Source organism: Artemia franciscana, chromosome 16, assembly GCF_032884065.1.
Source record: "Artemia franciscana chromosome 16, ASM3288406v1, whole genome shotgun sequence".
NCBI lineage: Eukaryota > Metazoa > Arthropoda > Branchiopoda > Anostraca > Artemiidae > Artemia > Artemia franciscana.
In genome coordinates this window covers 17,713,686-17,739,268 of record NC_088878.1, presented here as the reverse complement: position 1 = coordinate 17,739,268, position 25,583 = coordinate 17,713,686, and the positions used below count along the sequence as shown (strand labels likewise).

The 25,583-nt window shown below is 33.8% G+C and overlaps 3 protein-coding genes across 6 annotated transcripts in view; 1 reads left to right on the top strand and 2 right to left on the bottom strand.

The window, feature by feature from the left end:
• The window catches only part of LOC136037163 (glycoprotein-N-acetylgalactosamine 3-beta-galactosyltransferase 1-like), a 110,628-nt gene extending 106,330 nt beyond the window's left edge, over window positions 1-4,298 (top strand). For 2 of the 3 annotated variants that reach the window (XM_065719700.1, XM_065719698.1), the window contains exon 10: window positions 4,167-4,298. In XM_065719700.1, coding sequence (XP_065575772.1) covers window positions 4,167-4,185 — 19 coding nt within the window. In that variant the 3' untranslated portion in view covers window positions 4,186-4,298. The remainder of the gene's footprint in view (window positions 1-4,166) is intronic. The other variant, XM_065719703.1, reaches the window with a different exon arrangement.
• LOC136037165 (nuclear cap-binding protein subunit 2-like) lies at window positions 1,174-15,399 on the bottom strand. 2 transcript variants are annotated; one of them, XM_065719707.1, is made up of 4 exons: window positions 15,242-15,399; window positions 11,575-11,756; window positions 8,310-8,448; window positions 1,174-1,946 (listed from the first exon to the last, which is right to left on the bottom strand). In XM_065719707.1, exons 1-4 carry the CDS (start codon window positions 15,311-15,313, stop codon window positions 1,848-1,850), a joined length of 492 nt encoding a protein of 163 aa, XP_065575779.1. In that variant the 5' UTR covers window positions 15,314-15,399; the 3' UTR covers window positions 1,174-1,847. The 2 variants fall into 2 exon arrangements, with proteins under 2 accessions (XP_065575779.1, XP_065575780.1); XM_065719708.1 differs by having other exon boundaries at window positions 1,174-1,336.
• A 4,230-nt stretch (window positions 15,400-19,629) lies between these two features.
• LOC136037154 (peripheral plasma membrane protein CASK-like) overlaps window positions 19,630-25,583 on the bottom strand; it is a gene marked incomplete in the record, with an annotated part of 194,786 nt that continues 188,832 nt past the window's right edge. The window contains 1 exon segment of the mRNA XM_065719673.1: window positions 19,630-24,111. Coding sequence (XP_065575745.1) covers window positions 23,932-24,111 — 180 coding nt within the window.

Genomic DNA, 25,583 nt, shown 5'->3' with positions numbered 1-25,583 from the left:
AGCCTCCTTGATTCATGTTTTAATACCTTCTATATTTCTCTTACTTTCAATTGTTTGCATATGTTCTAATACTCAAATACTTCTTGTATAAACCCCTCCTCCTTTCTACCAAACTGAAAACGTTTTTGCTAAATATTCCTAGCTAACTTTCCTCCTTAAGACGCCGTCTGCTAATTCGTAAACTATTCTCCCAGAATAATTCCGTCCATCTCCTATACTGTCAAAATTTGAACTCTCCGGTTTCATATAACTGTTCCTGGAAAGTTCCTCGGAATAAGGATCCTGGCATCGTAATCTCCTGGAAGGTAGTTATCCTTCCTCAATTTTAGCTTTGGATTAGCTCTAAACATAACTAGATGGCGAACTTAACTTTTACCATCAATAACAGCACTCCCAAATACCCTAGTCACTTGTGTTAATCTTGCCGGTCTTCGATTTACAATCCTCATTACAGCGACAAAAAAAAACTGTCAAGTAACATAATCGAGAACGTTGGCCGTCTTACCACGAAGTGAATGCCATGTTAGCTTATGTGCCATTTTACGAGAAAATACTGTATTAGTTATGACTAAATTGTTATACCAGCGAAATTGCAGCAGTCTATTGCCGTGGCTATTTCCTTTCCTAAACCAAGTTTACCTAGGCTAGGATACGATCTGTCCTTATTCCTACGAACCAGAGTATTAAATCCACTAATAAAACTACCATACCTGTTATTAATACCTTTCCAATCTAGGCAATACCTATAAACTTTTTATTCATTATAATTCCTATTTCCTGCCTATACATCCCATCCTTCCTACCTGAATAAATAAATTCTACACCACCTAATTTCATGTTTCCTACCTCTGGCAGTGATATTCTGAAACTCCTAACTAATCGACTTCAAAGCGTCAGAATTTGACGCAATTCAATAGGATATTTTTTTACGGTTCTAACATTCTAAATCAAAGGTTTTTACATTATTTAGATCATTGAAACTTTTATGGCTCCAGAAAATGCAATGGGTCCCACAAATGCAGGTCGGAAATTGCTACATCTTCTCAGGTCGACGTCCTGCAAAAGCGATTCCAGGCCTATTACCTTTGGACCCTTAATATATATATATATATATATATATATATATATATATATATATATATATATATATTAGTAGAATGGACCAAAGAGAAATTTAGTTGAACAACTGAAATTTATTTCTGTCAAAAATATATAAAAAAGACGCATACAAGATAACTCAACTATACTTGGCTTGGGATGTCTCGGCTTTTTGTTGTACCATTTTCCCCCAGCCTCCACGACCTAAATCAAAGTCCGTTCTGTATTCGTCTCTCACCTTGAAAAAAGAGCTTGCTGTAAGAATTTTATCACCGAGAAAATATGCCACATTTAAAATAACATCAGCAAGGTCTCTTTAAAGGATATACAGGTCAACCTACACAACTATCTAGGAAACTAGACATGGCATTCTCCTTAAACCGTACGCAAATAATAAACTGCTTATTTTCCAAGAAAGTTCAGCATAATTGCCGAAAGCGCTCACAGGTAAATGTAGACATACATATCTTCTTATTTACAAAATTCAATAACAGCGCTCCCAAATTTTACAAAATTTGCAACGAAATTTTCACGTTTCAAGCTGCAAATCAATGAAAGGACAAATAAATGTGTATATATAAGTGCAAATATATATATATATATATATATATATATATATATATATATATATATATATATATATATATATATATATATATATATATACTAGAAAAGAGCTAAGCGGACTTTAAGTTCGACACTGAAATTTATTTCTGTTAAACATATTTAAAAATCGCGTACAAGACAATTCAACTATACATGGCTTGGGAAGCCTCAGCTTTTTGTTGCACCATTGTCCCCCAGCCTCCACGACCTAAATCAAAGTCCGTTCTGTATTCGTCTCTTACCTTAAAAAAAGAACATACTGTAAAAAATTTCAGCAATACAACACACCACATTTTTAAATTGCAAAATCAATAACGCATCCTGAAAGAGTATATACGTCAAAGCACACAACTATCTACGAAACTCGAAAAAGCGTTTTCTCAAAACGCATGCAAACATTAAAAGGGGGTAGATAATTTTAACATAGTAACTTTTCATGTCTTACTGTAGGCAAAAGATCAAGCTAGTAATAAATATAACAAACTTTTTATGCCAATGTAAGTATGTTTTTCTTTCTTCTGAGACTGTAAGAACAAAAAGCTTGATTTCAATCATTGGTCATTTTCATCCACAACATTAATAAACAAAATCTTTGTCAATTGCTTGAGCATAATTGTTGATCGAAAAAGTCGCCAGAAAAGGTCTAAAAACTTTTGGACTTAAAAACTAAAAAACTTTAAAACATTTAGACATTGCAGATAATGTGCTAGACGAGAGACGTTTCTAACTAACCAGGTCCAAACTTTTCAAGGTCCAGATCTAAACGTTGATGATCCAGGTCCATTTTGTCCATGTGACAATGTTGCGCAATTTTTCCAGGTCCAATCCTTGCTAACTTGAATATTTCCAAAATTGAAAAACCCAAAATTCAATAAGTACATTCCTGAACAGTCCAACGACGCTAATACAGTTAAGGAATTTGAGTCACATCTTAAACAGGATTGGACCTTATAATGCAGAACCTTGCTCCAACGAATATTGAATTCCCTTACCAGGTATTTTTAAAACCACGTATTTCATCAAGCGATGCCAATGGTGAAACACAAGAAAAGAGAACCATTATTGTAGATACAAACCGAATCTCTAAATAGAAGGATTTTTGAAACTATTACATGCATGATATGAACTTGGTTGTTATGGTAATTGCCAGTATACAAGCTTCATTTTGTATAAAGCTACCTATATTTTTATTATAATGAAAAGCAAACATAATTTAGAAAGAAAGAAATGTCCCCAAGCAGGGTTAATCTTGATAAAGTCACTCTATCTAATTCTAAATGTTTTCTAAGCCCTAGACTGGAATACTCAGAGTTATGAAAACACGAAATTGCATATCTTTCCAAAGAATAATGGTTATGAGAGCTATATATGATAAACATAGAGCGATATACGATATATATATATATATATATATATATATATATATATATATATATATATATATATATATATATATATATATATATATATATATATTATGTATATATATATATATATATATATATGTATATATATATATATATATATATATATATATATATATATATATATATATATATATATATATATATATATATATATATATATACATATATATATATATATATATATATATATATATATATATATATATATATATATATATATATATATATATATATATATATATATATATATACATATGACACGCTCTAATTCTCGTTTTCGCATATCTTCTAACCGCCCGTTTCTTTGCTCTTCATTTTCATTTTTGACACGTTTTGATACTCACTGTTGCATAGCTTAGCATTTTTGCTTCTTCTTTATTTTGAAATTTGATTACTTCACACAATTTAACAATGTCCTTTGATTTAACTGCCGTATCGTTCTTGTCTCGTTTGATGGTCCATGTTGCTGATTTTCACCTGTTGTGAATTTAATTTGTTCGGGCTGTTCTCTCGATGTTATCACGTTTGATTGTTCAGGCGGTTCTAAAGAATCGTCATTTGTAATCGTTGCAAATTTTCACTTTTTGGGCCTACCTACTGATATTATATAACTGGTTGCGGTCAAACCTATAAGCTTCATCACGTAGTGACTTGATTTTATCTAACTAAAAAACAAACTAATTTTTAGATTTTCAGGTATTTTTCAAGTTGGAATTAAAACATTAAAGTTATTGCTGCGGCACCACAAATATTTTTACAGTTTACATAATAACTTCAGCGATTAAAATATTTTAAACTTTTTTTCATGCCTTAAAAAGACATTGCATGTACTTATAACAAAAGAAAATCGACAATGATGTTTTTGGAATATGAAATGAAAATGGTATTTGTATACTGTTCACTAAGGTTGAAACTTTTGATTTTCTTTTTTAAGGTTTTTAAATCGTTGTAATCCCTTGTTAAAATATATACAAATATTTTTGCAATTACCAGTTATTTGCTCTTTAGGCAATTTAATGTCTTTTTATATTGCAGTCTTATGAAAGATATTTGATTATTGAAGCAAGACCGATTTCTAACATCGATTTTCTACTAAGCTTCGAACTCTTGGTTTTCTTTTTTAAGGTTTTTGAGCTATTGTAATCCCTTGTTAAAATAGATGAAAATATATTTGCAATTCCCATGTCGTTTTTTTTTTACTTTTTACAGAATCTAATGTCTTTTCATACTAAGGTCTTTTCACAAATATTTGATTAATGAAGCAGTGCTGATTCATTTTTTTCACAAATTAAGGCTCTTAACGAATTTTCTAAAACTTCTGACCTATCTAGATCTTTTTTTTTAGGTCAGAATATATCAGGATGCCAATTTTCCCGAACAATATGGGATATATATATATATATATATATATATATATATATATATATATATATATATATATATATATATATATATATATGATTCGCATTTCGATGTAATTTTGAATCAGGGAAGAGTAGCAATGTTTACAATTTTCCGAAATAATGAAATTTCCGCTGCATAAGGATGTTTTCCTAATAAAAATGACGCTGATCCTCCAGTACGGAGCAGAAATTTGGGGATATCAGAGAGCTACTCAGGTCAAAAGTATCCAATTCGGATACTTCAACAGATCGTATCGGCTGCAAGGAACGATTTATTTCCCGCTTTTGAACGGGGGCCTTGGTCTATGATATCAAAGAAATTATAAACTAGTTTAAATGATTAAATTTTGGTTAAGTACAGTGAAGATACTTAGTGATAGGTTACTTCTGGCAGCACATGAAGAATTCCTTTCACAGAGGAAGAAGAGATCTCGGCCATTTAAAGCTAAAATATTTCAGATAAAACGGGTTTTCTTTTATATGGAATATGGGCAAGAACCAACTGATCTGCAAGTATATGTAGTGAACACATCGAGATATGCTGGAACAACAAATAATCCAGATATGGGGTGAGGATGTGAAGTATTCGGAAAAGTTAAAAATTTTAAGGATTTTAGGGCATTGGCAGGTTTTTCTTCTCAAGTTGAATATACTCGCTTAGATATGTCGCTTATTGGATACAACAAAGAGCTAGTTCCCTTCAAGTTAGGGACGAGACTTATAAATTTTGATAGTAAGAAAAGGCACGTAAGTGACAAGTCTGTGTGACCGCTTTGTAAAGATTAAAGAAAAAAACAAGTTTTTTTTTAGATGAAAGTAAGGAGCGATATTAAAACTTAAAACGAACAGAAATTACTCCGTATATGAAAGGGGCTTTTCCTCCTCAACGTCCCGCTCTTTACGCTAAAGTTTGACTCTTTCTCTTAACTCTACATTTTAAAACAGTAAAAAACTTTAGCGTAAAGAGCACGACGTTGAGGAAGAAAAGCCCCTTTCATATACGGAGTAATTTCTGTTCGTTTTAAGTTTTAATGTCGCTCCTTACTTTCATTTAAAAAAACTTGTTTTTTTTTTAATTTCTGGACGTTTTTGAATTAATGCATTTTTTTATCTTGGCTCTCCGCGCATAAATAATTAAAACGAAATTTGCATATTAATTTTTTTGGGCTAAATAGCTTTTTCATAGTTTTAATCGGAAGATTTCGAGAAAAAAGGAGCGAGAGAGGAGGCCTAGTTGCACTCCAATTTTTTAATTACTTAAAAAGGCAACCATAACTTTTAATTTTTTACGAACGTTTTCATAAGTAAAAAATATACGTAACTTACGAATTAACTTACGTAGCGAACTTCTATATTCGTATGTTTTATTGCGTATATGAGGGGGCTTACCCCTCGTCGATACCTCGCTCTTTACACTAAAGCTGAAATTTTGTCCCAATTCCTTAAGAATGACCCCAGAATCACAAAGGCCGTAGAATAAATAGTTGAAATTACTAAAAATACTTTAGCGTAAAGAGCGAGGTATTACGAGGAAGTAAACCCCTCATATGCGTAATAATTTCTGTTCGTTTTAAGTTTTAATGCTGCTCCTCATTTTCAGTAGAAAAAAAACTTTTCGTATTTTAAATAATGCTAGAAAATCCTGCACCCCCTCCATTGAAAGTCTGTTCCTCCATGGAAAGATTCCCCCCCCCCAAACTACCCCCCAAAGAAAAATTTTTGTTTGAGGGGAATTCTCCCCCCAAACCACAAAATCTCCCCTGAAAACGTCTGTACACTTCCCAATAACCATTACTATATGTAAACACAGGTCAAAGTTTGTAACTTGCAGCCCCTCCCACCGGGACTGCGGGGGAGTAAGTCGTCCCCAAAGACATAGTTATTAAGTTTTTCGACTATAGTGAATAAAATGGCTATCTCAGAATTTTGATCCGGTGACTTTGGGGGAAAAATGAGCGTGGGAGGGGGCCTAGGTGCCCTCCATTTTTTTGTCACTTAAAAAGGGCACTAGAACTTTTAATTTGAGCCCTTTTGCGACATTCTAGGACCACTGAGTCGATACGATCATCCCTGGGAAAAAAAAAAAAAACAAATAAACACGCATCCATGATTTGACTTCTGGCAAAAAAAAAAATGCAAAATTCCACATTTTTGTAGATAGGGGCTTGAAACTTCTGCAATAAGGTTATCTGATACGCTGAATCTGATGGTGTGATTTTCGTTAAGATCATACGACTTTTAGGGGGTATTTCCTCCTATTTTCTAAAATGAGGCAAATTTTCTCAGGCTCGCAACTTTTGACGGGTAAGACTAACCTTGATGAAACTTATATATATAAATCAGCATTAAAATGCAATTCTTTTGATGTAACTATTGGCATCAAAATTCCATTTTTTAGAGTTTTGATTACTATTGAGCCGGGTCGCTCCTTACTACAATTCGTTACCACGAACTGTTTGATGAGACGGGCAATTTGGTGCATTATTTGAGCTGGTGTCAGGGGCTTTCTACGTTAACAGAAAGTGCCTTTATGAATTGTTGCTTATTGATGTTTTGAATGCTGTGTTAGTATAAATCTCTTGTAAAATATTAAAAAAGTTTAAAATGCTATTCTAATTTTGGTGAAGTAAAATGACTGTTGCTTCCTTAATTTACTTCAGATACTTTCATGCAAACGGCCTTTTTGGGGGGCTATTCTAATGCTATTCTAATTTTGGTGAAGTAAAATGACTGTTGCTTCCTTAATTTACTTCAGATACTTTCATGCAAACGGCCTTTTTGGGGGGCTTTCATACACGTTCTCTTTTTTTCTTCTTCGTTATTCAATCTTTTCTACATTTTCTTAGTTTAATTCGTATCCCAAATACCTCAGTCAATGACTATAAGGACTACACTGAGTCAAGACTCCAATCTTAGCTGAATTTAATTTTCATTCGCTTTTGATTCTCTCTTTTATATGAATAGAAACTTAACTCAAAAAGTCGTCCTAGCCGAGTAGATTGGTTCACTGGATTTACGATCCTTTGTCCAAGAGGGCGAGGGTTTGAATCCTAGTGTACCCAATTATTTGGTTTGGGACGGGGGCAGTGGCGTGACTCTGTATGCTCAGCGAGATTCGACCCAGCTCTAAATGGGTGCCTGGAGAAATCTGAGGAAGGTAAACAGGAAAACTGTGCAAAAGCGCAGGATGGCTGACCCTCATCCTCATATTGCAATTCCTGGCTGAAGGGCCTTGAGACGGAGATCAGCACCGCTGGTTTGGACCTTACAAGTCAAGTGCAGCATCCTTTACCTTTTTTTAACTCAAAGTCACACCTACTTGGCATTCTTATTGCACGTTAAATTAACTACTGCATCAGATTGTTATAATTGCATAATTTTCAAGTATTCTTGGTCGTCTTCAATACTTATTATGCTAAATTTTTATTTATTTATAATCATTAGGGATAGTGATCAATAATAATTGGGACAGAGGAGGGGTGTGCTCAGCTGTGTTAGCTTCTTGGTGCTGCAGTGAGTCATTAAAAGTAATTTGTGTCACCACTGTCAGAGCAGCTAATCAGAGCTGAGCATGTTAATAATCCCTCTACTTCTCTACTTGTTTTACTTTTCTTTAGACTTTTTGTATTTACAGGCTTTTAAACCTTACATAAAAGGTACTGCTTTTAAGGTGGCAGTTCTGCTCTTTTCATTTTACATCAATTTCAACAAAGAGAGAAGTATGTTTGTGCTTGAAGCTTTATTAAAAGAAAAGTATAAAGTGGAATAGTTTTACCTGTCCACCGCTCTTGCCTCTTCCATACTGTCGACCTTCCACAAAACCCGCATCCCAATCCGTTCTGACGATTCGGTCATCTAATCGCGTTCCGTTGACGTACCTCATGGCCATTTCAGCATCTGCTCTCAAATAATACCTAAAATAGAGAAAGAAGCTATGAGCAGAACAGTGGTGAAATCTGGGATGCTTCATGCTGATGCTAACTTAGAATTAGTGCTAGTAGTATGTTCTTTATAAACGAAACATTTTTTTTTGTATACTGGCTTACAATTTGCTCAACAATTCCTGAGAGCATAGAAGACAAGTTCTTTGGCAAAAAGCTGGAGAATACAGAGTTGAACAAACTTGGACATGTAGCATATTATTTACTTAAATATATATCACAATTTCCAGTTAGATATTCATAAATACTATTGGAACTCCCCTGATGGTGTCACTAAAAACCAAATAGACCACTGTGTGGTTAGCCATAAATAGCACATATGCTTCATGGATATACTATCATATAGAGGTTTTTATATCAGATCAGGCCAGAGCCGTTCCTGGGATTGGTGGCGCCCAGGGCTAAATTAATTAGACCCCCTCTCCAAAAAATGTTAAATAAAAAAGCCAAAAAAGCCCCACTCCCCCCCCCCTTTAAACGACCCTATATCAGACCACTCTTCGATAATTATAAAAATTGCTGTCGAATGGAAGAGGAACGTTAAGAAAACGCGTCATCTGGACCCTCCTTTTAATTCAGATAAACTCAACAAAACAATAAAGTATGATTATGTAGTGGAAATTTCAAATCCTTTTGAAGCTCTTCTCTTAAACAGAAACCAAAGTCAAGAAGATTTGTTGGAAGCTATAAAGCTTTGTTCTTATCCAGAATTTTATCCCCCATAAAAAACAGAATGTTAAAGGCAGTGTTGAACTAAATCAAAACGTATTATGTGCATTCAGGTTGTCAAAACGGAGTATCTCTGGAAAGGCTTAGGGTATTAAGTTGGAACTTTCAGGCAATAAAGAGAGGGATGTTCAATTGACCAAAAGGCAATATGTGCACCATCCTACTACTACTACTACAAAAATGCATAAAACATACCTATCTTTAGAATCAAACACAAAGCCATATGACCTTTAGATATGCAAGATACAAAGGATGCTGATCAAGAATTCAAGAAAAGTGTGAAAAATGGTCACCATTCACAGATAAAAAAAAAAGGAGGCAAAACTTATGGAGGAAGCTACCAAAAGAGGTGACTCCAGAGCCCTATACCTGATAACAAACTATACAAGTGGGAGAGAGAGAGGGGGAGTGAGGGGTAGAGAGAAAAAATGGTGAAAAATAGCAACTCTAGACACATCCTAGCATATATCTCCTTATAATGAAAAATATAAGTAAGTAAACTAATTAATCTTTATCCCCCGTATTTTCATACTGTAATATGCATCAACATACGTAGAGGCCTCCTTAAAGGCTAGATGATCACAAATTTGTAGCAATATTTTCTGTTTCAATCAACTATTTTCGAAGATATTTTGATGACACCCATCCCATTCCTGAAACGCATCTTATGTTAGATGCATGTTTCTAGAAAAAACAAACTTCAATGCCTTATACAAGGGATTAAGAAGAGGAACTTAAACTGCCCAATTGTCAATGGTCCTTAAATTGAACCATACAAACTATGCAATAAGCGTCAACTTAACATGGCAGTCCTGCCTATCAAAATAACTTGCAGAAAGAAATGATAAATCACATATGTAAAATGATGAATCCTCCTTAGGAATCAATCATACACAATTTTGCTAAAAATAAAAACATCAAGATTTTACCAGGAAACGAAACTGAAAATACTCATACAAAAACAGTAGTTATGAAAAATTTGATTGTAAATCGAAAATTTAGTGTAAAAAATTCTTTTAGAACCATATACCCTTTTTTTAAAAAAACAACAATAAACTTAAATTTGTTTTCCTCTTCCAATTCAACATGAGGTGGTGGAATATTTTTGAGCTCATGACATGTTTATTGATCAGCAATGTAGTTACAATGTTATTTCAGGAAAATATTTCCGGTATATACAGGGGCTAACTTCTCTCAGAAAGCCCATGGAAGGGAACCATGAATACCCTATCAAATACCCATGAAAGGGCTTCTTCAGTCTCCCTCTTCCCCCAAAAGTTTAGCTTTAAACAATTTTACCAATATGTTGTATTCTTATATTTTCCAAATGATCCACTAATTTGTGTGTATTTCACACAAACACAGCATAATGTGTCTAAATACATCTAAATATTGACTAAAGTACATATCTAAATATCTATAGAATACATCTAAAGTGATTGTCTTTGTCAGAATTTTCGTTTCAAGAACATCAGATATAACTAACTTCATTACTTGACATTTTTCAGTTAAGGCCTCTTAAGGTCCAAATTATTTATGTTACACGCAAAAAAAACCGATGGTAGAACTTTACTGTGACTCTTTTTAATAAATGAAATAAATATAAATCAACATATTTCATTTGAGTATGCCTTTGAATTTTTAGGACGACTGTGCAAGACTTGGACCACTGAAAACACAGTTTTACTGTGGTTTTCTAGGCTTAAGGTTGTATAATTTGAGCCCTGAGAGTATGGTCTTAGATACAACAAAGCTGCTTGACTTTCCATCAATTAATGTTCATTGACATGTAGATTTCTTTCATTTCAATGTTACAATTTAAAATTTACAGCAAAAAAAAAGCACTTCTTGTATGTTTTAATACCAAATTTTTAAAACTGACTTTTCATTCTCCTGCAAAAGTTTTTCAAGGTTGCACTAAAAAATTGATATTTTTGCTACACGTCCTATTACTTTTCAAAATCTGAATTTATATGAGAAGCTCTTCTTGGTTACACTCAAGTGAACTTATGTTACATAGTAATACCAGATTTAATAATAACAGATTGTTCAAAGGATGTTCCCTAACATTTAAGAATTATATTGTTTAAAAAATCAGTTTGCTATTTAAAAATGAAAATATATTTTTTGAACACATTGCAGATTTCAAACATAACAAAACACAGTTTATAACATATGGAGCCAGAAAACGAAATAAAAAACTTAAAACAAATTATTTTATAGGGATAGGTAACAATTTCCATTTCAAATAATGAACAATTTACAAAAAAAGATTTGTAATAAGAAGAAAATATTAATGAAAGTTTGGCAAATTCACCTTTTCATGCCAGCAACAGTGCTTATTTCTTTTTTTGTATAACTAATACTTACTCAACAAAACAGAAGCCACATGGTGTCCTGTTCACTTTATCCAACCCCATTATAATTCTTCTGAGATCACCACATTTCGAAAACAACTCGTGTATCTGTTCTTCAGTAGTAAAAAAGGATAGGTTTCCAACATAAAGTGTAGTTGTCTGCAATAGTGCCCTTTCTTGCTCTGTTCTTGTTCCCTAAAAATAAAATTAAGTTAGAGAGGCCAAACACATGTGTTGGTATCATATATACAATGTTCAAATTTGAAATCGCATATTTTGAACAGCAAAAAAAAAGGCTGGCTTGGAAACTATTCATTTCTTAAAACTGATAATCTTTCAAAAAACAAGCCTTCATTTGAAATTGATAAGCAATATGTATTATAGTAGTCCCTAGTTATATAGCCAAATGATTTCAATGATCAGATATTTATTTGAGACCATATCAACATTTTTTGGAAAATTCATTAGTTTATACTTAGGAAGCAATGAATATAAACATACTAGAAAGTAAGCTTTGAAAGCAAGATCATTAGGAAAGAGTGACCTATACTGGGTGCGTAGGTGCTTAGTGGGCCATTGATCTTAACTGCTATCTATTCAGGTGGAAGAAGTTGTCTGTTCCATGTGATATTGTTTACAACATGGCAAACTTCCCTACCCAGTTTTGACCATAATTTACAGCCTTAGTTTTTTTCTAGCTTTCTTTGAAGATTTTGTTATGCCTTAGAAAAATATTTTGTGCCCATACTTTTTCATTTATCTCTATTTCAATTAACTATAGAAAATGCTTTATTGACTTGTTAGAATCCTTGATGATCAGACATCATAGGTAGTGCTATCATTTATTGTTTTAATGCAGCAGATTCATCTGGTTTTGGTGGCTAAAGGGGTGGGGGGGAGGTGTGCATACTGTGCCAGTATAAACTGGTACATTCTGAGAAACTGACTCACTATGTACTTTTTACCCTCTAATAATTTATTTTTATCTTCTGTTCATAAAAAAAAAATACTCAGTAGAGGAGCATGAAAAAAAGACTTTTAAGCCAGTCCTTGTTAGCAGCCAGTCTCAAGATATGGTAGACATGCTAATTTGATGACTTGGATACATATAGTGACTTTTGATCACTCAACCTCTTTCTATGTCAAAGCTTAAGATCCACCAAGAGTTCTCTCTCTCTTTTCCCAGAGAAATTTTATAGCAGCATCATAATCACTACAAAAATTTGAGTAAAGATCAGAAGCTTTAAGTTTGTCAATACCTAATGTGTATTGAAAACATATCCTTATCATAAATTTTTCTCCTAATTAAGAAGCCTCTAGAACAATTTATTTGATCTAAACTTCCAAAATGTGCTCTGGTATGACTGAATCTAAAACAAAAAAATTGCCTTTCAACAATGGAAAGGCAGGGAAAGAATGGATGCAAACTTTCAGTTGTGAAACATGACATCATCACTGAAAAAGAGGCAACCAGACTCAGTTTTAACTTATATGATGTTAAGTTGTTAAGGTGCTTGAAAGATTTTTTAATAAAGCACTAATTGAACATCTTGAGGTCAATAATATCCTTTCTACATCACAACATGAATTCAGATCTGGTAGATCTGTGGACACTAACCTCATCCAAACATATGAATTAGTGACTACAATGCTTGATAAGGGTTTTCCTGTCAACATGATTCTTCTTGATCTGTCCAAAGCATTTGACAAAGTTTGTCATGAATTCTTCATAGTCGAATTGAGGGTGGCAGGTGTCAATGAAGGTGTTGTACAGTGGATTACAGGCTTCCTTTCTGAAAGATCACAGAGTGTCAGAGTTTTTGATTCACAAGGAACTCCTCATTTCTATTCTCCCACAACTGTATTAAGTTGCATGCCCCAGGGCACTATTTTTGGACCAACACTTTTCAACTTCTATGGTAACAAACAACCCACCCTTCTTTAAAGTCTTATTACCCTTTATGCTGATGACTCAAAACTAGTTGGAAAAGTGGATACTCCCTCTGACCAGCAATCAATTCAAACAGATCTTGACAGTCTAGGAAGATGGGCTAACATGTGGCTTCTGACTTTCAATGTTGACAAATGCCATGTAATCCATTTCAGCAAACACAACAAGCATCATAAGTATTTCCTTCAAGACAACTTCCTTTCTGCTGTTTCCAATGAAAGAGATCTTGGGGTTATTGTAAATCACCAATTAAAGTTTAGCAGTCATGCTAAGTCCATTTCATCTTCTGCAAATAAAACTCTTGGTATCATAAAAAGAACCATCTCCAGCCAATAACATAGAGTTCTTATGAAGTTATATAAGGTGCTTGTACATCCATGCCTGGAGGTTGGAATGTCATTGGCAGCCCCTTTCTTCAAAAAAGATAAGAAGTTGCTTGAGGATGTCCAGCATCATGCCACTAGGATGGTTAGCAACATGAATAAATTTCCATACAAAGAAAGACTACGTTGTTTTGAAGCTACTGACACTGACATACCAACGGAAAAGGGGTGACATTATTTTTACCAAAAAATTCTCTCTAAAACACCCTTCCTGGTCTCTTTGCATAGCCCTTGCATTCTGGTACTAGAGGACATTCATTGAAGCTCTCATGCAGCATTCCATGAGTAGACATAGAAGCCACTTCTTCAGCCAAAGAATCATCAATATGTGGAACCAGCTCTCTGGAGAAACAGTTTCTGCTACTTCAACTGACATGTTCAAGTCCCACCTTGCTAGGGAATGGCTCTGCCAGGAGTTCCTTTACAATTGGGAAGCTGCAGAGTCCTCCACAAGAGTCTAATCTAACAGCCACAATCTACACCAAACAAATACTTTTTTCTCATGGAGCATCACAAGGATGGATAATCCTTATTCAGCCAAAAGAGACACTTTGTGTTTGACAAAATAATACTACCTTTTCTCAGCAGTGTTTTCTTGGTTGCTTTCAACAAAATAATACTACATTTTCTCAATGCCAAAATTATTTATGATGAAGTTAGGTCAAAATGTGCTTAAATTTGAATTTTCAATAGAAGCAATTATTATATTTGTAAAGAGTTTAAAGAAAGGCATTGAGTGGTATGTTCACTTTATTGGTAAGTCAATAATATGAACTGTGATATATTTACCAATTTAACTATTAGGCTTCTTTCAAAAAGAGCATAAAAAGGTATTAAAGGGTATAATGAAGGAAGAATTGTTGTTTTTAACCCATGTGTATAGCAATAAACAAGAGAAAAGGGGTCCATAAGTCTTTGAGGATCCATAAAGGACTTAAAATTGAATTTATGAGTAAAACAACTAGGCTTATTAGGCTATATTTGAAAAGAGCATTAAAGAGGCATCAAGTGGCATTTTCATTTTAAACTTGTAGGTCAGTAATGTAAACTGCCCAAAATTTATTCACATTTTTATACTTGTGCTAGGGTTTGTTTTGAACCCCTTTGTCAAAGAATTTGCCCCAAAAACAATTAGGCCATTGAATTAGGAGGGAACTTAAAAAGGCATCTAGTGATACATTTACTTTCTTCCTAGCCAAATTATATGAATATGTACAAAATTACCAAATTTTACCTTTTTATATATATTTCTGCTTAAATAGTGAATAAAAAGACAGTGCATTCTAAGAAATGATTTGGCCAAAATAGCATAGGCCTTACTGGGCTACTGCAAATACCACTGTTACCTTAAAATGCTGATCTCTATAGGTACTGAGGGCTGCACTTCCAACTACTCCAATAGCAGGAACTCTAGTCATTTTATTTTAACTCAGTTCAGTTAAGTATAGAATCGTTTTCCTTTACTTCTTCTATAGTTCAATGTTGCGAGATGGTTAGTCTAAAGTTGTACCACCTAAAAGTGAAAATACACCGAATGAAGGATTTTTCCTCAGAAAATGTGGCGATTTGAAAAATTTAATGTGCAACCGCTTAAAAAGCTCCAAACCATTTGGCTATTCTGCTTTTGTTTCTTCTTTAGTATAAACATAAACGCTGCGTTCCAACATTTATCCGATTATTTATCCACTTATCCTCGGTGAAGCCGTATTTGTCCCACCGTTTACCCATGTGATAAAATTTAAACACTTGGAAAACTATAGGTTCTATGATTATCTTAGTTCTATGACTATCTAACTTGTTTTGCCTTAGGAATGACGCATGGACGGATGATAAATAGAATTATCTATTTACAAATGATCTGACATCATTTGTATACAATCCTAATAAAGGCTTATGCCAGATTTGCCTTTCACTCAATCGGACTGTTGTCTTGGTTTTTCTACAATTAGCCATGGCTTGATGTCCACATTTACTTAAGAGTTTTTCGAGCGGGTTTGACAGAAATCGTTTTCAGGTTCTCGTTGTTCAACACAGCGAAACTTCGAAGCGTTTCCATCTTGCGAGTTCCAAGCGTGTTGGACACGGGATCCTCAAAATCGTAACGCGCCAGAATAGCATGGTTGAACATGGGTTCTTAGAAGACATTCGCTGTTGTTGAATACGGCACTCAAAACGATAATCTGCACAGCCTGTGTTGAACTTCCTGTTGAATGCGGATGGTCTTAAAACAGAGCTTCGATTTTCATAAAAGATAACAAAAAGTATTTATCCGGCCACATATTATTTGGAGCGCTATGCATAACTATGGAATAAAGACATTGGTTACGTGTACTCCAATGTAAATATAATTTCAACTGGAGGTCCCAAACTGGAATCAACATTTGCTTTATGCATGTCCCTTTACCGAGTCTGCTCCATGAGAAATGAGTCCTCCAGGTTGTCAAATAGAACTTATCTCTATTAGTAAAGACTTGATTCTTAATTACGAGATCCAGACTATTTTGGCTGAACAGATCTCAAAGGCGTACCCAAACTATAGAAAAATATATACAGATGGATCTGTCCAGAGGGAAAGAGCTGGAGCAGAAGCATGTGTTCCATCTCTGAATTTGAACATCTATTCTCCTCTCCCATTGGGATGTTCTATCTTGTCTGCTGAATTATGTGCCATCCGCCTGGCCTTAGATGCACTTATAAATTGTAACATTGAATCTGAAAATATACTCTGTCTCTCTGACTCTAAATCTGCATTACTATTGATCCAAAACATAAATAGAATTGCTAATGACAAGGATTTATATAATATTAGAAGACAGCTTCTTAATCTTAAGATCAAAGGAAATGAGGTTTATTTTCAACATGTTCCAAGTCATAAAGGCATCAAATATAATGATATGGCTGATTCTCTAGCAGCAAAGGCTTCCATGTTCATTGCTAGTCTTTCCTCTGACCTCAATTCGCGAGATATTATCAGGCAAAGATCCAATGTTAATCACAGTAAATTAATTTAATCTCCATTTCATATAAGATTAAATACGGTGCTATATTACCGGCTAAAATCAGGTGCCCTACTTCTAAATAGCTTGTTATTTAATTGCAAGCTACATCATTCCCCTTTACGCCGAGTCTGCTTTTCAGCAGATGAAACAATCCAGCATATATTATTTGATTGCCAGGCTCAGAGTGAGGAGACTATTGCTCTTAAGCGTTTCTGCTCCTTGGCTAAGATTCCAAATACTTATACAGCTATCCTGGATTCTAACCTGCCATGGGAAATTGTACGTAAGATATTTAAGGCAGCAATTGATATCTTAAAGAAGAGAAATATTGTTTAGTAATGATTAAAGCTTAAAGAAGTCAATCTTTAAAAGGATGTGACTTATCTATAGCTTTTGATTGTGCAGGAAGAGAGCGGTGCTTGATTGTTTTTGATAGCTTTTGATTGTGCAGAACACATTAACCGTGTTACCCTTATGGTGGAATTAAATGAAAGTAGACTTGGTATGCACAATAGACAAACATAATTTTTGATAAAATATCCGAAAAAGGAATAGCGACTTTGCAGCTTTGATTGTGTAATCTGAAAAGTGTTGCCTGTTGTCCATAATGCTAAGTCACCAGCATATTGCATGTTAGTGTGAGAGAGGTTTATGTTCCTGAGTAATAGAGAGAATAAATGGGAGCTCAGGCCTGCATCCTGTGGAAGGGTATTGGTTATTGACATTTTTGGAGAAAAGGCTGTACCAACCTGAACAATAAAGTATTAAATTCATTCAATATGTATAGAAAATCTTCTTCTTATTTTATCATTTGGAGACGCTAATGGATAACCTCTAAGTAATTCCAGATAACCTCTAAGCAATCCCAGGCCCTGTGGCAGCTAAGATCGAACCAAGGGTCCCCTATTACCAATAAGAGACCAATTACACTGTACTGCCACAAGTAAAAGAGAAACAATTGCCACCCCTGAGTAGGTTGAACTTAGGTCTTCCCTGTCCAGTTGAGAGCCTTGTTACTACTATTTTATGGTGACCATACAAAAAATTAATTTAAGTTTCAACTTCTATTTACTGACCCCTTACTACCTGAAGATATCTATCCTTCCGCAATGTTTAGAGGATTTTTTTTTATCTTTTACTTACAATAGTAAGCCGGCTAGAAAACGATAAAAGTAAAATATACTAACCATCAAAGTAAATATACTAGCAAAGGTTTGCTAGATTTTTTCCAGAGAAATTTCTTGCGGATTGTTCTGGGTACCCGGCTGACTGACCGTGTTTTAAACAGTAGGCTGTACGAAAAATGTGCTTAAATCCCGCTATCTAGGGCTAAAGTGAAAGAAAAGGCTGAGATGGCTAGGGAATGTTCTGCGGATGGAGGATGACAGATTGCCGAAGATTACCCTTTTCGGCCAACCGTCTAGGGCTAAATGGAAAGAAGGTTGTCCTCGTCTAAGGTGGGAGTATGTCATAAAAAAAGATTTAAAGGAAGTGAGAACTTCCTAAGAGGGTGTAAAGAGGGAGACCTTGAATAGATTGTGATGGAGGAAGAGCAGGCGTAGCTGTGCCAGGCTCAGGCGGCTTGGTGCTGCGGTGAGTTGTTAGTAGTAGTACCAAAGTAAATAAGGTGGTTGTGAAGTTAGAGATGAATTACAGAAGATCACGAATATGATTTTTGAAAAAAAAGAAGTACCTACTGATTTTAGGAAAACTCCAACAAGAAAGGAGAAACCCTTTTATAAGAAAACTCTTTATAAAGGAAAAGCCCTTTATGAGAATGTTGATAATGGTGAATGCGACATTTATAGAGGCATCAGCTTGACTTCTGTAGGAAGCAATTTGCAAAGCATGGTTATACTTATTCGGCCAAGAGATGCTGTAGATAAAGTCTTAAAAGAAGAATAGTTTGATTTTCACAGAAGGAGAGAGAATACGTCAACGAAATTTTCACTATTAGATAAATAACTGAGAAGTGTCTGAATTACCAGGCCCCTTGAGTCCTCAGTTATAGATTAGGAACATGAATTCGATTCAGCTGATAGAAAACTTTAGTGAAGGTCTATCCTTCTAAGGCAAACGAGCTGAATATTTTAAAGGGATTAGTTTTTATGTACGAGAACATTATTGTTGCAGTTAAGAGAGGTTAGTAGCTGATTTGGTGCTGAATCTGAAGTTAAGCAGGGTTGCATCCTCTCCTTATTTATATGATTTGTTTAATAGACTTTTTTCCAAGGAACCTGGCAAAGGCAATGAGAGATTATAGAATTAAATAGAAAGGTAAATCCCCTAAACCTATTTTATACAGATGATTTAAATGCCTTAGATATAAATGTCTGCAAAATTAATGTATCTTTGGACGTTTTGGGAGTTCAGGGTGCAGGATTATGCTTGAAAATCTATATTAAGAAGACTGAGTGACTTGAATCAGGAATATATGAAGGGTTGTGTTGGTGATGAAGGTGATGTTGGGTTGCGATCAAGAGGATAGCTTTACTTACATAGGTAGTACTATCAGTATAGTGGATTTCAGTCTTTATTCATAGTTGAAAGAAGTTTTTAAAAATAAGAAGATAAGTTTGCAAATTAAAATTGGAATATTTGAAGTTACACTGTAAAAGATCATTTACTGTTTAGTGTCCTCAGTAAATAGCTATTTTTGCATAGTACTACCAATATAGAGAAATATTATAAGTTAGTAGATTCCCACTAGTTTTATATATAGTGAGTTCACAGGCTTAAGATAAATTTCTTTTATTAAGTTTCAATTCCGCTCTTTGTTTTCTACAGAAAAAATGTTGTTTTTGTTAATTGCCAAACAATATAGAAAAGTAAAACAACCCTATCAATGGAATTTTCAATTGCTTCCAAAAGTTTATATTATTATTGCGAAAAACCATGCTTTCAAACACAACTTAGTTAAAACATTGTAAGAGAAGAACACATTACTCTTATGAAAACGGCACATTAATTAATATATACACTAATGAGACTCAACCAGGCAGTAAAAAATAAAGAGGTTCTCAAATCAATAAATTTGGAAAAAAAAATTATGTGAAGCCATCTGACCACTTCATACCTTACTTTAGAGATCTAGTGTGCCATGAGATACCCTAAGGTATTGATTTTACTAGTGTTTTTGAAAGAAATAAAACCTGGGGAAAATAAATTATTTTTTGATATAAATGCCGAATATAAAGTAGCTTAAATAAAATATAAATTAATGTAGGTCTGCATGCTCTGGGAACCACTAACAGCTCGACAATTTTTTATTTTTTTTAGCGTTGCTTTATGGGCTATCGATGTAACCTGAATCAAAATTTAGAGTTGGCGATGGAAAAATAGAGCAAAAAAAAAAAGATCTTAGAATTAAAATTTTTCATGATAGATTTACACTACTTAAATACGAACGAAGTTTGATTGTCTAGCTATAGCACACAGTTGAGAGTTAAAAAAAAAAAAAAATACATACAGCCTTTGGAACTGAGCATTTTCTAAAACTTTGGTTGTTATGTTCACAATTTTTTAGTAAATTCTTATTTCCTTCAGGTGAAGGGTACCCCATGACATTTTTCAGAAAATAATTTTGTACAAACTCATGTAAAATCTAGGAAAGACTTTATCTCTCTTAAAACTGAAACATTTTTTATTTAAGCCACCAAAAAATATTTATTTTCACGAAAATCTAATTTTGCTGTTCTGTGGAATTATGAAAATTCAGAATATGACCCTTAGTTTTAGGCATAAAAGTATGAAGACAGATTAGGCATTTTCGAAGACCACACTGTCTTTCCATGACGATAAATAACAGTTCAAATAGGGATCAATCTTTTTATGAGAAAGAGAAAGAACAATAAGAATTACTGGATATTTCTGAGTCACTGGGTCACAAATGCTAGGTCACTGTATATGTGATTGAAATATCTGGTATTTTGAAATTGCTTTTTCACTGTCCAATAAAAGGATTTAACGATATTTGAACTTCTATTTATGAAGACAGTCATATTTATGCCTCCGAATAACACAGCCTAGATTGATTGCTGGTCCTAGACGAGATGGCTCGTAAAATAAACTGAAGTGTAAATATAATTTAAAAAAAAGAAGAGAAAAGTAGATGATCAAATCCAAAAATGTGTTCATTTTTAAAAGACCCTAATCTATATTAGTGTTTACATTAAATACACCTCTATGTTAAAATACTTTTTAACCTCTTAAATCAAATGATATTTAATGGACTAAGTCAATGGTTCTCAAACTTACCTAGACGCTGTACCCTTTTTTACCAACGAAACATTTTAGGTACCACTTCTCAGTTACCAGTACTAAATAAACTATAGCTAAAATATAAATAAAATTGCCAGTCCTAGAGTAAAGGGACTCTGTTATTTTTTCTTGGCCGGCCCCGTACCCCCAAGGGGTACGGGTACCATAGTTTGAGAACCACTGCACTAAGTCATGCCGATAAGCAAACCATTTTGTTTCCATTAACAATTTTTATAAACCAACAATGGAGCACAGCAACCTTACTTTATGGTACATTAGACGCCATGACTTAGAGCCAAAACTTCAACCAGCCTGTTAGACGCGCCTAAGAACACAGGAATGGATGAGGAACGATCACAAACCTTATCAACAAAACCTACATGATATGCAAAAAACATGTTTATACAGTCATGAAACAACACGAAATAAACCCTAGGCATTACAACACAATTTGACATTAAGAAGTCAACTATGGTTTTGTTGGAGAGATAAATTCTGCAGTCACTTAAATTCATATAATAATCGAAAAAGGGAATAATTCAGGAACATAACCAAAATTCAATTTCAGAGGAGCCAAGGGACTTGGTATTTCATATTTCAGAGAAAAATCTCTGTATGGTCAGTAGAACACTAGGTAAAACTAAATATTTGCAGATATAGGAACAAAAAAAAATTCAAAGCCGCAACTGATTGACCACGGCTAAGAAAAGAGCAAGTAATTTTTAGCGAACAAATTGTCTATGGAAAGTGAAAAAGAGAAGAAAGGGAGGGTTGAAATAAAATACATTTTTAAAACCTGTGAAAAAGGCAGGGATTTTAATATCTATAGTTTTTAACATTTTAGGTCTCTGCTTTTTTTTTTGCTTCTCTTCTTGTCTGTTTTTCTAATTAATCACTGCCAAAATGCCTTATTTAATGTGGATATAAAATATTCACGGTTGTTTATTTACCCCCTTTTTTATTCATTTGTTTCGGAAAATAGTTTTTTTTTCACCTTCTCTTTGAAACTAGCCTTAGAAGTTTTTTTTACTAATTTGTCTACTTATGTGGAAGTCTGTCACAAAATAATTAACATAGTGATAGGTCAATGTAATTTGGCAATTCTGGAAAAGGATTTTTTGCACTTATTCAGTAAAGTGAATGAGCCATTTTGCAGAAGTCCGTAATAAGAAAATTATTAGGGAGATGGAGATATCTCACTTATACATGGAGCCCTATAATGTGCACTGGTGGACCTACATACGACTACCATCACCAAAACTCAAATACAGTTCAAGCACTGATTAAGGTATGACAGCTGTTTCTGTAATTCTTTGAAAATAACGTAACAGTGAGCCAATATTTTCTGGATTTGGCTGCTTTAATAGTCAATAATTTAATCAATATCCCTGAACGAGGAGAGGGGGAGCCCCATATGTTCCTAAGTTAAACTAGTATTGAAGACTTTATATATTTCATGTAAAATGTATATACCGTTTTTGCAGTTTTTATGTTTAATAAACTTTTAAATTATTCTATTATGCAGACGGAATCCATGAGCAGGACTGATGATGTAGGGGGAGGGGGTTACTACCATGAAAATACTGGGGTTACACCAATAGAAATCAAAAGCATTTAATAGCACGTTCTTGACGTAGACACTGAACAAGCGTAGTCAGCTATTTTAACAGAAAAAAGGATAATACTAAAATTCATTTATCTGGATTTACCACGTTTAACTTATTTTTTTTTTTGTCTTTGGGCCTAAACATTGATAAGAAATTCGCCAAATAAGTTATACTCTCCGAATAAAATAGGCTATTTTTCTATATTCTAATAATAACATTTCCAAGCCGTGAGAGCCAATCTTTATATTTGTTTTAGCTGATTTGGATAGACGAAAAAGTTGGTTGATAATAAATTCTCCCTAATTTTCAGCACTATTTCAATTTAAATCTGAACCTTATTTTTTTCTTCATTTGTATAATAGTTTCTTCCTGAATTCGGTCTATTCCTATTTTCAACTTCTGCTTATGGATTTTAGGAGTCTCGAAAAAGTTCGAATCCTCTCAGAAAGCGGGAGAATTTGTCAGCACTACTTTTAATACAATGTTAATATAAAAAAAACGACCTGTTTCTTTGTATTTATTTTGCTGCAATGTAAAGGCTTTGTAGGCGTAACAAATATCTTCGTCAAGAAAAAGATACTATTAAAATATTTTCGAACTTCTACCCTAATGATTATATGCAATTATTGCAAGTGGTGTTATACATTCTAAAATCCCTACTGCCATCTAGCATTGCAATTCAAAACTAGATTAAAAATAGAATACACGAAACAATATACACTGGTGAGTGGTGTCCTACAAAGTCAAAGATAAAGAGACACAGAGAACGGATACAATTACAATTTTTTTCAGGTTTAAAAAGAATAAAGTCCCCAAAAATTCTAGTCCAGTTAGCCTTCGGTCTTATTTCCCAATTCTCAGGTCTAATTACGCGTTACAGTCGCAATACTTATTGTCGAACTGTATAAAGTTTAAAACAAAAAATTTTAAACACAAAAAAGAGAAATTAAATTTTCTTTATAAAATATTGGTGGTTTGTTTACGGACCAGCCTATTTTCAATTAACGCTTAAAAAAGAAGAAATAAGAAAAAACTACGCACTGACAGAAAAGAAAAGACTTGACCCGTCACTGGTTCATATCGCACACTTTGGCACAGGCTTCGTAGCAGCTTCAAAATTATATCTAATGAAAAAAGTCATTCAACTTAAAATCTTTGAGCCACGACACTTTAATAAACCCAAGAAACAGAAACCCATTGCTGAGACGTCGCTAAGTTTTCAAAAGTTGATTCAATTGATCTAATTGTCTCTTCTATTTCTTCGTTGACAACAGTTAGGTCAAAATGATGTCCGTAAGTGGATTTAAGAGCATCACTCTCTTTTATTAGTCGCTCTAAACTCCCATCGAACTGAAAATAAAGGAGAAATAAATATAAGTGCAAAAATTACAGTAATAATGGTTTATTTATATCCTCTATACAGAATCCAAAAAAAGAATATGACAGAAAAAGGAAACTAATAACATGAGATGAGTAAGTCTGGTGAGATATACACAAAAATCTAACATTAAACTCAAGACTGCTCACATCAGCGAAAGAGAATTCAAGGGAAAATCATCAACTGAATCCGATCAAACTTCTAATCTAGCAACTAGAGACCCAAATTTCCCATAAGCTTCAAAAACTATGTAAAGTTTGATATGTACTTATTTGCAATCAAAGTCGGGAATACAAGACAATTATTCATAAAACGTGAAAACAGGGTAAAACTTTGTTTCCGTTCACATATCAACCTGAATCCACAAAGGAGAGAGAATATATAGCCCCGCTATTCCAGGAACAATTTTATTTTGAAACAGGGGTAGATTCTGTTTTAATAAACCAATCTGTCACATCTTAGTGTACAAAGCAATATCCAGCGAATTTAATAGAAAACATAATAAAATAAAAGGCAAAATCCTTATAAACTTGTTTCTTGGGGAGGGGGCACCAGCTGTGATTCAGAAGGCGTTATATTGACTCAGAAGGCGATAGAATTGCATATTAGAGGGAAACTGGAAACTGTCAATCAGATTTCTTGACTGTTATTAGAAACAAGCTGTTGATACAAAGAAGGTTCTTTCATACATCTGAGATACCACAAACTTTTATATCAAAGTGTCCTCTCTCAACTAAATTTGTGATCCCCCCCCCCAAAAAATATAGTTTAGTTCAAAAGGGAATAGAAATTAAATCAATCGACAGAAATGACTATTTTGAGGCAATGACTTGCTAATCCAAGTTTCCTAAAAAAAAATTACTACATAACGCCTTTCAAATTACCGCAGCTGACGAGCTCATTGGCTCCATTTCGTAATCAAAAGCGGGCACCCGTATGAACTACTATATATAGACATTGATCGCCATTGCATCTAATTCATTTAAAAGCATAACTTTGCAACTGACATTTTTTACATAGTCTTCATGATATAACCGTAACTAAGGCGTTTCTTTTGCTTTAAAAAGAGAGAGAATAATTTTAGCCCCATTTTTGTCCTTCTAGTCATCCATTTCAATCGCCTATGACTACATTATCTTTTCACTCATTTTATCTTTTTCTTCTGTCATCCCAAGCGAACGCAGATGTCTATCTAAGTTGAATTTAAAGGCGGAGCTAAACCATTCGTCTTTGGAGTGGAATCACAACTAATCCGTTTCAATCAATCAGTTCGTTGTAACGAAGTATAAGCAAGGAGCGAATCGGCACAAAAGTAACCGAAACTCTAAAAAACTTAATTTTGATATCAATAGATATATCAAAGGAACCAGCTTAATATGCTGATTTCAAATATACGAGATTCACCAAGTTTAGTGGTACCCATCAAAAGCTAGGAGTCTCAGAA

Coding starts and splice junctions, on each gene's coding strand:
- LOC136037165 (XM_065719707.1), bottom strand. CDS start 15,313: ATGACTAGAGTTCCTGCTATTGGAGTAGTTGGAAGTGCAGCCCTCAGT. Junction 8,449..11,574: donor TGTGGCTTCTGTTTTGTTGA/GTAAGTATTAGT, acceptor TCTCTATTTTAG/GTATTATTTGAGAGCAGATG. Junction 1,947..8,309: donor GAGGCAAGAGCGGTGGACAG/GTAAAACTATTC, acceptor TCTTTTTTTAAG/GTAAGAGACGAATACAGAAC.